The sequence below is a fragment of the Carcharodon carcharias genome, chromosome 7 (genome assembly GCF_017639515.1).
Source record: "Carcharodon carcharias isolate sCarCar2 chromosome 7, sCarCar2.pri, whole genome shotgun sequence".
Classification (NCBI taxonomy): Eukaryota; Metazoa; Chordata; class Chondrichthyes; order Lamniformes; family Lamnidae; genus Carcharodon; species Carcharodon carcharias.
This window is the reverse complement of record NC_054473.1, coordinates 167085073-167098930: the sequence shown is the minus strand read 5'-3', so window position 1 is coordinate 167098930 and position 13858 is coordinate 167085073. Positions and strand designations below refer to the sequence as shown.

The window sequence follows — 13858 nt, the reverse complement described above, 5'->3', positions numbered from 1 at the left end:
ACAGCTCCACTATCATACTCAAACTCAGGTATTTAGTTATTACTGTCTTCAGCCCTCAGAACACTTCTGTTCTTGATTTCAGTCTACCTACCTTTGCAATTCCAGTTTGTCAGATAACAGGAAACTGATTTAATCTATTCTGCTTCAGCTCAGATTTCCAGCCTCCATTTTGCTTGATTGCTCAGCTCCATGGCTTTCTCTTGCATTCACACCAAACTGCTTTGTTCCGTTACCTAAAAAACTGCTCCACTCCCCAGTTTATCACCCAGACTAATTGTGAGCTATATTATGGGGATACTACCATTGTGTAACAAATATGGTTGAGAGATGTAAGTTGACTCATCACCTAGTAATATTGTCTTCCATATAACGCTGCTAATTCTTTACAAGTTATAGGTATTAAAATCAATACTTGTCAAATGAATGTACAGTAAGTATAGTCTGCTATGTGTTATTTGAGGTAGAATATGTAACAAACAAATGGGAGTCATCACGGCAATAAAGAGTTCAGTGGATTCATATGACTTAATCATAAGTCTGAAGCTGCCATCTGTAAACAGCAGAGAGGAGTGATAAACAGAGGGAGAGAAAGAGGGTGGAGGTGGAAAAGAAAGGCAAGGAGGGAGGGTAGGGAGAAGGAGAGGAAAAGAGGGAAAAGAGAGAAGGCTAAAGCAGGAGGGAGCAAGAGGGACTGAAGGCGAAGGCAAGAGAAAAATAACGAAAGGTTGGGCAAACTGGGCTTGTTTCCACTGGAGCTTAGAAGAGTGAGGGGTGATTTGATTGAAGTAAACAAGATCCTGAAAGGCCTTGACAAAATGGAAAGGGTGTTTCCTCTTGTGGGTGAGTCCAGAACTAGGGGGCACTGTTTTAAAATTAAGGGTCGCCCTTTTAGGACAGAGATGAGGCGAATTTTTTTCTCTCAGAGGGTTGTGCAACTTTGGAACTCTCTGCCTCAGAAGGTGGTGGAGGCAGGGTCATTGAATATTTTTAAGGTAGAGGTAGATAGGTTCTTGTTTGGCAAGGAAATCAAAGGTTATCGGGGATAGATGGGAATGTACAAATCGAAATACAAGATCAGCTATGATCTTATTGAATGGTGGAGCAGGCTCAAGGGGCCGAATGGTCTACTCCTGTTCCTATTTCTTATGCTCTTATGAGAGGCATAGAAAGTAGAAAGGAATCCTGAAGGGAATGGGGTCAGAGCCAGAACTAAAGGAAGTGAAATGGGGTGGGAGGACAGAAGGGGAAGAGGAATCAGGGAAACAGAAATTGAAGGGGTTGTCATGGTAGAAAGGAGTGAAGAGAGAATTTTTCCAGCTTACCATATCAGTATCGGTTTTCAAAGAGTGAGAGATGTTAGTTGCATTGCCAGTTGTAAGGAAAAGTGAAGGCTTATGTGTATAACTGAAATAGATTATTTGAGATAATATTTATCAAGGCTTACTTTATATGAATAATTCATAAGCAAGATAAGAAAATAAATATATAATATAATTTTGCTCCAGAGTTTCATGAAATTAGAAGCCCTGTAAAACCAAAAGCCTAAGATGTGTATACACATGTTATCACAACAGTACAAATGCATTGATTTGTCATATTACAACAATTTCATTCAGTCATTGAACGTGAGTGTTGCTGGCACGGCCAGGATTCATTCTTCTTGAGTTCTCTGCCTAGAGGCAGGTCTGACCCAAGGTGCCATGATCTCCACCACAGGCAGGGCAAGGAGGCAGATCCACCCCAGCTGGAATGGAGATTGAACCCTATGCTGTTGGCATTAATCTGATCTACACCGCTCATCCAGCCAACTGAACCAACCAGCACCCCAATTACCCTTGAAAAGGTGGTGGAGAGCCACCTTCCTGAACTGCTGCAGTGCATCTGCTGTACCTACACCTTCCAGCGTGCTGTTAGGGAGAGAATTCCAGGATTTAGACACAGCAACAATGAAGGAGCTGTAAAGCACTTCGGGGTGCCCTGAAGTTGTGAATGCATGTTCTTCTTTTGCCATGGTACTATCCAAATATGAAGATAAATGTAATAATTAATATTAAAATCAACAATTTTAGCATTTCATTGTGTTATTCATTCATTTGATTCTTATCTTTTATGCATCTCCTTCACTGCGCCATTGGAGGCTACACCTAAGATTATCCAGACTGCAGGGTGGGATTTTTCGGACCTGAAGCCGCCAGGATTGTCTGGTGCCATTGAAAGTCAATGGACCTTTCGCTGGCCTGCTGCATCCCCACGGCAGGTCCCGCCATGGCGGGGCCAGAAAATCCCAGCCCCAATTTCTGGAATTCCCTCCCTAAACATACCCACCCCTCTACCTCCCTCTTCTAAGACCTCCATAAAATCCACCTCTTAGACCAAGCTTTTTGTCACTGCTCCAAATACTTGTTCCTTTAGCTTGGCCCCATTTTTGACTGAGTACACATCTGTGAAGCACTTTGGGTCCTTATTCTGCACTAAATGTATCAGTCCTCATTGATCTTATTGTGAATCGGATTTTGCAGTGGTAATGATGGTGAATTTGTCGGTATTCACCATCATTACACCACTGAAACTGATGACAACTTCTGGAGGCTGCACATGTGCAGAATAATGTGGAAATCTAGAAATTGCTGTTGGTGATTGCTCACTTCTCCAGAGAGTGCACAGTTGAGATACCCTCTAGCCTGTAACCAATGAAAATCAATTGAATTGACAATTTGTTCCACTGTAAAAGCACTTTAAAAAGCTACACCTTGTTGAATAAGATGTAACTGCATTGTTAATCACATACTAATGTCTTAAATACCGCAAGACACACTCACTGATCTGGAAAAGCTAATTTTATATTTGTGGAATGTCAAATTTTTCAACAGTTATCAATGTGATTGGCTGCTTGCTTGCTGAAATTATTGCTGCTGAACACCAAGAGATCCTCTTAACTTGACATCAGGCTTAAATTGCCATTAAGAAAGGGGGAAACTACACCATAGCGACTGCTAGATCATTGTGGGCAGCTTTTTTCTTTGTTAGTGGCAAGTGCCCTTTCTTCACCGCTGACTGCAAAATGCGGGCCAATGTGCACAATGGTATATGATGCCATGGTGTGAGGAGATGCAGATTTGCTGTGGGAATAGCTGAATGGAGAAACAGTTGCCTCCTTTACAAAAAATCAGAGACACTGTTAAAATGATCTCATACTCTTCCTGGTAACAAGTTGGTAATTTTAAATTGGCATTGATAAAAGCTTTGCAATGGGCAATATTGTACAAAAATCCATTGCACGCTAAAGCCATTCTGCCAATCAAACTCACTTCTCCAGAGTTACTGCCAACTACATTTTCATGAACTTCCCTCCCTCACCACTAAGCATTAGTTTCCAAAAGCAATCTCCCTATGCAGTTAAATATTTCCATACATTTCTGTGGTAATCTGATACACCTTTAAGAGAATGTGAGCAGTTTTAACATGTGACCGTAAGACCCAATAGCTGTGTAGCACAGACCACCATGTTAATGTTAGTCCAGAGTAGGGTCTGGTTAGAGAAGTACACGTCAAGTTAATGCTCTGTTGTTTGTGTAAATAAATAGTATGTGCTTCATTTCACATTGGTCTCTGCATCTGCAGTATATTGTAATCGACTCACCTGCTGACAGATAAGCGTGCAACCGGTTCACAAGCAAGGTGACACCATAGTAAAATATAACAACTGGCAACGAGGCAAAACACCACCAGTCAATGACACCAAGGAAAGCCGCAAAAACTCAACTGTAGTGAAGTAGCCGTGCCCTGCAGGATGATTGTAACCAGTGTTTCTACTGCCATCGCAATGGGCACATTATGCGATAGTGTAAAGAGGCCAAATTTCAAGCAAAAAGGCAGAAGTCGTGAAATTTATAAATGGAGAAGCCGGAAGAAACAGAGTCAGATATTTACTTACCCCGCTTAAAATTGGATAAAACAGAACCAATCACAGTAGAAGTCAACAGAAACCCATTCGAATGGAGGTGGATGCAGGCACATCCATGACAGTCATAATGGAACACACGTTGCAGTATCTGAATGGAGGAGGCCACTCACTAAAGCTGGAAAACTCAGATGCCAGAGTAAAAACATATACTGGCGAAAACATAAGAGTAAAGGGTTGATGCAAGGTTCCAGTACAATATGGAAGCCAGTCTGCTAACCTACCCCTGATAGTGGTAGCAGGGAATTGTCCATATCTACTTGGTCGGAACTGGGTTAAGGAACTAACGTTGGAGTAGACTAAAATTTTTCAACTCAGAATGAAAGTTCTGCAAGAATTATTACAGAAAAATGCCTCTGTCTTCAGGAAAGAGCTTGGGAAGATTCAGGGGCTGCAAACTGAAATCCATGTGGATCCTGAAGCAACCCCCAGATATTTGAAGGCGAGGCCAGTCCCCTATGCATTACATGAAAAAGTGGATATTGAATTAGACAGGCTGGAAAGGTTGGGAGTCTTACAACCTGTACAATCTTCTAATGGGCAGCACCCATAGTTCCAGTACTAAAGCCTGACACAAGTGTGCGAATATATGGGGACTATAAGTTGACCGTTAACAAAGTAACCAGACTTGATAGGCAACCCTATACCAAAAATTGAAGAATTGTACTCCAAGCTCACAGGAGGAACTGCAGATATGAAACTCGATATGAACCACGCTTACCAGCAAGTCAAGCTAGAAAAGGCCTCTCGCGATTTTGTCAACACACATAAGGGGTTATAGCAGTATACCAGATTATTCTTCAGAGTGCCATTTTCCAAAGGACTATGGAAAATTTGCACCAAGGTCTACCCCATGTGGTAGTTTATCTCAATGATGTCCTAGTAACAGGACCAACTGATGAAGAACACCTGGCTAACTTGGAAGAGGTACTGAAGTGTTTCTCATAAGCAGGAGTATGCTTGAAAAGGGAAAAATGTATCTTCCGAGCAAAAGAAGTGATTTACCTGGGTCATAGGTTGACTCGCAGGGCCTTCAGCCAGTAGAAGACAAGGTGAGAGCTACTTGTGGGGTACCAGCCCCAAAAAGTACCACAGAACTCAAGTCCTTCTTGAGGATGGTTAACTACTACTTTAGCTTTCTCCCAAACTTGTCTACAGTACTGGCTCCATTTTACTGGTTACTCAAGGAAAACCACAGGTGGACTTGGCAAGCCCCACAACAACAGGGTCTTATGGCAGTAAAGCAGTTACTACATTCATCAGCCCTGTTGGTATATTTCAACCCAAAGAAAGAATTAATGTTAACTTGCAACGCATCCCCTTATGGAGTAGGGGCAGTACTCTCCCACCGGATAGCGAATGGCTCCGAACGGCCCATTGGATTTGTCTCAAGAACACTTGGTGTGGCAGAATGAAGATACTCACAAATAGAGAAAGAAGGCTTTATCCATTGTATTTAGTTTTAAGAAAATCCACCAATACATTCATGGTCACCACTTCACCATCGTATCCGACCACAAGCCATTGCTAGGCTTGTTTGGGGAAGATAAGGCAATAACCCCAGTCGCCTCGGCATGCATCCAAAGGTGGGCACTGATTCTAGCTGCTTACAACTATACTTTTATCCACCCGCCAGGAAGCCAGATTGCCAATGCCAATGCGCTGAGCAAATTACTTCCAAAGGACAGCAATGTGAGCATCCTCACCCCTCAAGAACTTGTCATGTATTAAACTTTATGGATTCAACACCAGTGAATGCCAAACGGATCAGAGAATGGACAGACCATGATCCAGTTTTGTCTGACATCAGTGAATAAATCTTGCAGGGATGGTCTAATGCCAAAGTCAGACTAAGTGAAGCCCTATTTTAACAGGAGATACAAGCTCACCTACCAGGAAGGCATCTTACTGTGGGGAGCGGGAGTCATTGTGCCTCCCAGAGGAAGACAACCATTATCGATAGAATTGCATAGTACTCACCCCAGCATTTCCAGAATGAAAATGTTGAAATGCAGTTACTTGTGGTGGCCAGGGATGGACACTGAAATCTAAAACATGATTAAGAGCTGCATGCAGTGCCAACAGGTACAGAAATTGCCTCCTTCTGCTCCACTGCATCCCTGGGAATGGCCAGGAAGGCCATGGGTCTGCCTCAACATTGACTATGTGGGGCCCTTTTTGGGCGCAATGTTCCTCATACTTATCGACGCTCACTCCAAGGATGGATGTACATGAGCTGCGATCACTCACATCTGCTGCCATCATAGACAGATTGCGTCAAAGTTTTGCGATACACTGTTTACCAGAGATAATAGTGTCTGATAATGGAACGGCATTCACTAGTGGGGAAGTCCAAAAGATTTACAACTCTCAGTGGCATAACACATGTCAAGACCTTGCCATACCACCTTGCATCCAATGGGCTGGCTACAAATTCTGGAAATCTGAAAGCGAAATAATTGCAGAAAATATAAACCAGGTAAGTCATTCAAGGTCAGAAGAAAAACTAGAGGGGGACTTTATAGCAACAAAGTTATCATGCTTCCTGCTCAGCTGTAGGACTATGCCACATACAACCAGTGGTATTGCCCCCGCAGAGTTATTAAGGAAGAGACATCCCAGGACACGGTTAAGCCTCATAAGGCCAAATTTAGGGGAGAGCGTAGAGAGAAGTCAGGAAGCCCAGAAAAATGAACACAATTACTACAGTCATGAAAAATAACTTCACTGTTGAAGCAGTTTTTACAAAGAGCTCTGGAGATGGTCCCAAATGCCAATCAGGTGAAGTCAGTGCAGTGACAGAACCCCTATCCTACCATATGTTGGTTGAAGATTGGATAATCAGGAGACATGCAGATCACCTCATGAAAAGGGAAACAGATCCATAAGAAAAGGTGCACTAAACATTCCCATTGGAGTCTACACCACAGGTAGAAGGAACTCCTCTTGCTTTGGAGGTACCTGTAGGACCCGTTGAGTCTGAGACTCGAAGAGGCAAACTTACAGGTTCCTACTGAGGAGCCTAGTGGACAGATAACTCCTGAGAGGTAGGCCTTACATAAACCATCCGAAGTCATAGAACTACAACGGTTGACATGTTTGAAAAAGCCTCCTGAGAAACTGAATGGTTGTTAATATATTGTAAAACGTACTTTCAAGTAAAGGGGGAGGCATGTGGTAATCTGAGGTGCAATACACCTTTAAGAGCAGATTTAACACGTGACTGTAAGACCCAATAGCTGTGTAGCGCGGGCTACCATGTTAATGTTAGTCTAGAGTAGCGTCTGATTGGCGAAGCACACATCATGTTACTGCTCTGTTGTTTGCGTAAACAAATAGTCTGCGCTTCATTTCGTATTGGTCTGTGTCTGCAGTAGATTGTAATCGACACTTGCCGACACATAAGCGTGCAACCGGTTCACAAGCAAGGCCACCCCATAGTAAACTATAACAATTTCTCAATAGATGTCAAACTAGCACCCTTTTAAAGCTGTGAAATTCACCCCAAATTGCTCCCTCAGAGTTTAATCCACTATTCTTGTGTGTAGATGGGGATTATTTTTTATAGTCTCAAATGTTTTGTAAATGTTTTCTTTCCAGTTCTATGGCGGTTAAATTAAATAGCCTCATCACAGAATCATTACGGTGTAGAAGGAAGCTGTTCGGCCTATCGTGGCTGCACCGGCTCTCCGAGTTTTTTAGCTTAGTGTCGATCTCCTGCCTTTCCCCCTAACCCTGCACATTGTTTCGATTTAAATAACCATCCAATGCCCTCTTGAATGCCTCCATTGAACCTGCCTCCACCACACTTCCAGGCAGTGCATTCCAGACCCAAACTACTCGCTATCACTTGCATTAATTTGAAGATCTATCTTATTTCATACAACTGTTTTACTGCATGCAAAAGATGCATGACCTGGTGAGACAAGAAAGGGAAGAAATAGAATCAAGAGGGGGTGGAAACCCCTTCCAGGGGTTATTATCCTGCCCTTTTATTATTATAAAATAGATAAAGTAACGTTTTAAAATAACCAGCTCTAGAGGCATGCTTTGAATTTGTGGATGAGAAAAAAAAACATGGAGGCAGAATGACTTTTTTTTTGATTGAAAGTTCTCCATTCCGAAACAGAGCCTGGAATGTGAGTTTCCTTCATGAAGTGTTTAAGAAGTTGGACAGCTCCTCATCCTGTGGCCGGCGGTCGATTCGCCAGCCTGCGGCTGTTCGAGAGTGCGGCGGATCGATTGGCCGCGCCTGTTGCTAACGTGTTGCTGGGGCCGGAGGGAGAGCCGCCTGATCCGTTTGGTTTGTTCAACTTCAGCGTTTGTTTGGTTTCCCCGCCAACCCCCCGCACCAACCCCCCCCCCCCAAAAAAAAAATGGCGAGAGAAAGCGCAATGAAGTTGTCGAAAAACCTGCTGAAAATGAAGGTAGGATATAATTTCAGAGGCTGTGAGCGGGCGCAGGGGGCCTAGTGCGGGCTTCAGCTCTTAGTGTTGGACTGTAGGCCCTGGGTCTCGACAGCACCTGCTGATTGTGTCTGTGTGTGTGTGTGTGTGTGTGTGCACCCTGTGCGTGTGCACCTGGCTGCCTGTGCCTGTCTGGATATACGCATGTTATTAGGGTACCCCCAACGAGCTATGTGGAAACATAGAAACTAGGAGCAGGAGTAGGGCCATTCAGCCCTTCAACCCTGCTCCGCCATTCATTATGATCATGGCTGATCATCCAACTCAATATCCTGCTCCTGCTTTCTGTCCATATCCTTTGATCCCTTTCGCCCCAAGAGCTATATCTAACACCTTCTTAAAAACATACAATGTTTTGGTCTCAACTACTTTGTGGTAGTGAACCCCACAGGCTCACCATTCTCTGGGTGAAGAAATTTCTCCTCATCTCAGTCCTAAATGGTCTACCCCATATCCTCAGATTGTGACCCCTGGTTCTAGATTCCCCCACCATCGGGAACATCCTTCCTGCATCTACCCTGTCTAGTCCTGTTAGAATTTTATAGGTTTCCATGAGATCCCCCCTTATTTTTCTGAACTCCAGCGAATAATCCTAACCGACTCAATCCCTCCTCATGTGTCAGATCTGCCATCCCAGGAATCAGCCTGGTAAACCTTCGCTGCACTCCCTCCATAGCAAGTACATCCTTCTTCAGATAAGGAGACCAAAACTGCCCAAAATATTCCAGGTATGGTCTCACCAAGGCCCTGTATAATTCCAGCAAGACATCCTTGCTCCTGTACTCAAATCCTCTCCCTATGAAGGCCAACATACCATTTGCCTTCTTTACCACCTGCTGCACCTGCATGCTTACCTTCAGCGACTGGTGTACGAGGACACCCAGGTCTCGTTGTACATTCCCCTCTCTCAATTTATAGCCATTCAGATAATCTACCTTCCTGTTTCTGCTACCAAAGTGGATAACCTCACATTTAACCCCACATTATACTGTATCTGCCATGCATTTGCCCACTCACTCAGCTTGTCCAAATCACACTGAAGCATCTCTGCATCTTCCTCACAGCTCAACCTCCCACCCAACTTTGTGTCATCTGCAAATTTGGAGATATTACATGTAGTTCCCTCATCAAAATCATTAATATATATTGTGAATAGCTGGGGTCCCAGCACCGACCCCTGCCGTACTCCACCAGTCACTGCCTACCATTTGGAAAAAGACCTGTTTATTCCTACTCTTTGTTTCCTGTCTGCCAACCAGTTTTCTATCCATCTCAATACACTACCCCCAATCCCATGCGCTTTAATTTTACACGCTAATCTCTTATGTGGGACTTTGTCAAAAGCCTTGTGAAAGTCCAAATAAACCACATCCACTGGCTCCCCCTCATCAACTCTACTAGTTACATCCTCGAAAAATTCCAGTAGATTTGTCAAGCATGATTTCCCTTTCGTAAATCCATGCTGACTCTGTCCAATTCTGCCACTGTTTTCCAAGTGCTCAGCTATTAAATCTTTTATAATGGACTCTAGAATTTTCCCCACTACCAACGTCAGGCTGACTGGTCTATAATTCCCTGTTTTCTCTCAACCTCCCTTTTTAAATAGTGGGGTAACATTAGCTTCCCTCCAATCTGTAGGAACTGTTCCAGAGTCTATAGAATCTCGGAAGATGACCACCAATGCATTCACCTATTTCTAGGGCCACTTCCTTAAGTACTCTGGGATGTAGATTATCAGGCCCTGGGGATTTATCAGCCTTCAATCCCATCAATTTCCCCTACACCCTACTAATACTGATTTCTTTCAGTTCCTCCCTCTCACTAAACCCTGTGTTCCCCAACATTTCTGCTATGTTATTTGTGTCCTCCATTGTGGAGACAAAACCAAAGTATGTACTTAGTTGGTCAGCCATTTCTTTGTTCCCCATTATAAATTCCCCTGTTTCTGACTGTAAGGGACCTACATTTGTTTCCACCAAACTTTTTCTCTTCACATACCTATGGAAACTTTTACAGTCAGTTTTTATGTTCCCCACAAGCTTACTCTCGTACTCTATTTTCCCCTTCTTAATCAATCTCTTGGTCCTCCTTTGCTGAATTCTAAAATGCTCCCAATCCTCAGGTCTGTTGTTTTTTCTGGCCAATTTGTATGCCTCTTCCTTGGACCTAATACTATCTCTAAGTTCCCTTGAAAGCCATGGTTTGGCCACCATTCCTATTATACTTTTGCACCAGACAGGAATAAATAATTGTTGCAGTTCACCCATGTGCTCTTTGAACATTTGTCATTGCCTATCCGCCGTCATCCCTTTAAGTAACGTTTCCCAATCCATCATAGCCAACTCACATCCCATACCATTGTAGTTTCCTTTATTAAGATTCAGGGCCCTCGTCTCAGAATCAACTATGTCACTCTCCATCTTGATGAATTCTATCATATTATGGTCGCTTATTCCCAAGGTGCCTAGCACAACTAGATTGCCAATTATTTCTTTCTCATTACACAATACCCAGTCTAGGATGGCCCGTTCTCTAGTTGGTCCCTCAACGTATTGGTCCAGAAAACCATCCCGTATACACTCCAGGAATTCCTCCTCTATGGTATTGTTACTACTTTGATTTGCCCAATCTATATGCAGATTAAAGTCACCCATAATTACAGATGTTCCTTTATTGCATGCATCTCTAATTTCCTGTTTAATGCCATTCCCAACATCACGACTACAGTTTGGGGGCCTATATACAACCCCCATTAACGTTTTTTGCCCCTTAGTGTTTCTCAGCTCTACTCATACAGATTCCACATCATCAGAGCTAATATCTTTCCTCACTATTGCGTTAATTTCCTCTTTAACCAGCAATTCCATTCCACCGCTTTTTCCTTTTTGTCTGTCCTTCCTAAATACTGAATACTCCTGGATGTTCAGTTCCCATCCCTGGTCACCCTGCAGCCATGTCTCCGTAATCCCAACTATATCATACCTGTTTATGTCTATTAACGCGGTTAATTCATCCACTTTATTGCGAATGCTCCTCGCGTTAAGGCACAAAGCCTTAAGGTTTGTCTTTTTAATATTACTTGTCCCTTCCCACTATTTTTCACTGAGGCTCTGTTTGATTCTTGCCCTTGATTTCTCTGCCTATCACTTTTCTTATTCCCCTTTCTGTCTTTTGTTCTTGTCCTTGATTCCCCCTCCTCTGACTCCTTGCATAGGTTTCCATCAAGCTGCCATTTTAGTTTAAACCCTCCTTAACCACTCTAGTAAATATTTCCCCTGGGACATCAGTCCCGGTCCTGACCAGGTGTAACCCACCCAGTTTGTACTGGTCCCACCTCCCCCAGAACTGGTCCCAATGTCCCAGGAATCTGAAACCCTCCCCCTCACGCCATCTCTTCAGCCACGTATTCATCTAATATATCCTACTGTTTCTACTCTGACTAACATGTAGCACTGGTAGTAATCCTGAAATCACTACCTTTGAGGTCCTACTCTTCAACTTACTTCCTAACTCCCTATATTCTGTTTTTAGGACCTCATCCCTTTTTTTACCTATGTCGTTTGTGCCAATATGTCCCATGACCACTGGCTGTTCACCCTCCCACTTCAGAATGTCCTGTAGCTGCTCTGAGACATCCTTGACCCTAGCACCAGGGAGGCAACATACCATCCTCGAGTCTCATTTGCGGCCACAGAAATGCCTATCTATTCCCCTTATAATTGAATCCCCTATAACTATTGCATTCCCATACTTTTTACTCCTTCCCTGTGCAGCAGAAACAACCGTGGTGCAATGAATTTGGCTGTTGCTGCTTTCCCCTGAGAGGCCATTCCCCATTCCCCCCCAACAGTATCCAAAGCGGTATATCTGTTTTTCAGGGGAATAGCCACAGGTGATTCCTGCACTGCCTGCCTAGTCCTCTTGCTCTGCTTGGTGGTCACCCATTCCCTTCCTGTTTGTGGACTCTTAGCCTGCAGTGTGACCACCTCTCTATACGTGCTATCCACGATACTCTCTGCCTCGCGGATGCTCCGCAGTGTCCCCAGCTGCAGCTTCGGCTCTGAAACCCGGGCTTCCAGGAGCTGCAGTTCCTGGACCAAGCCGTCTAGGAAGCTTTTAAATTGGAAGCTACTTAACCAAAAAGTTCACTTTTTAGAAGAAGGAGAATTGTATTTTTCCCATTTCTGACTCATGTGGTGTTTTCACCTGCTTGATATCCCAGTTATTATTTCAGGATGAAATTTCCGGACTTAAACTTGACAAATACTTGACTTGGCTCCTATAACAACCCGAGGACTGGGTGCCACTCTGAATTTTGCAGGTTCTGCACTACCCACAGCAGTTTAGTTGTAAATCCCATTAGAGACCGCTGACTGGAACTTTGCTCCAGTCACTTTTGGACTTGGTAGTGATGGTGCCAAGGTGCAGGTTGGTTATGCCAAGTCTCCAAAGTGGCTAAATTACTCATGTTGGTTGTGATTTTTGTTTTGGAGAAGCCTAATGGCCCAGAGATATTTATCCAAAAGTGATCATAATGTGGTCAAGTTCAACATAGTGTTTGAAAGAGAGAAAAATGAAACGACTACTAAGGCTCTAAATTTAGGTAAGGTTGGCTTCAGTGCAGTGAGATAGAGACTACTCACAATAAATTAGGCTAAATCCATTAATAGGTTAAACAACAGAATATCAGTGGGGGTTGTATTTAATGTAATCCAGAATCGGTTTATTCCTTTAAGACGAAGGAACTCGACTTGCCAGAAATGGTCATAGCTGGCTAAAGAGGGGAGAGGCAACCTAAAACTAAATGTATAAAAATGCAAAAAAAGCATAGATCCTGGCAAATGGGGAAGATACAAAGAACAGTAAAGGATGACAAAGCAGGTAGTCAGAGCTACAAAACAGGAGTATGATAAAAAAGCAAAGGATATCAACATCAGCACAGAACCACTGCAGAACCCTGAGGTGCAGAGGAATCTAAGTGTTCTCATGCATGAGTCACAAAAAGTTAGTATGCAGATACAGCATGTAATCAAGAAGGCTAATGGAATGCTATCCTTTATTATGAGAGGAATTGAATATAAAAGTAAGGATACAAAAATAAAAATACCTGGAAAAACTCAGCAGGTCTGACAGCATCTGCGGAGAGGAACACAGTTAAGGTTTCGAGTCCGTATGACTCTTCTTCTGTTGAAGAGTCATACGTACTCGAAGTGTTAACTGTGTTCCTCTCCACAGATGCTGTCAGACCTGCTGAGTTTTTCCAGGTATTTTTGTTTTTGTTTTGGATTTCCAGCATCCACAGTTTTTTGCTTTTATGTAAAAGTAAGGATGTTATGCAGGGCATTGGTGTGATCGTACCTTGATTACTGTGTGCAGTTTTGGTCTCCTTATTTAAGGAAGGATGTAAATGCATTGGAGGCAGTTCAGAGGA

At 43.3% G+C, this 13858-nt stretch overlaps 1 protein-coding gene across 1 annotated transcript in view; it reads left to right on the top strand.

Moving 5' to 3' along the window:
- The first annotated feature begins 8269 nt into the window (after positions 1-8269).
- The window catches only part of mphosph6 (M-phase phosphoprotein 6), a 41469-nt gene continuing 35880 nt past the window's right edge, over positions 8270-13858 (top strand). The window contains exon 1 of the mRNA XM_041191916.1: positions 8270-8388. Within this exon, the coding sequence (XP_041047850.1) occupies positions 8338-8388 (51 nt within the window). The 5' untranslated portion in view covers positions 8270-8337. The remainder of the gene's footprint in view (positions 8389-13858) is intronic.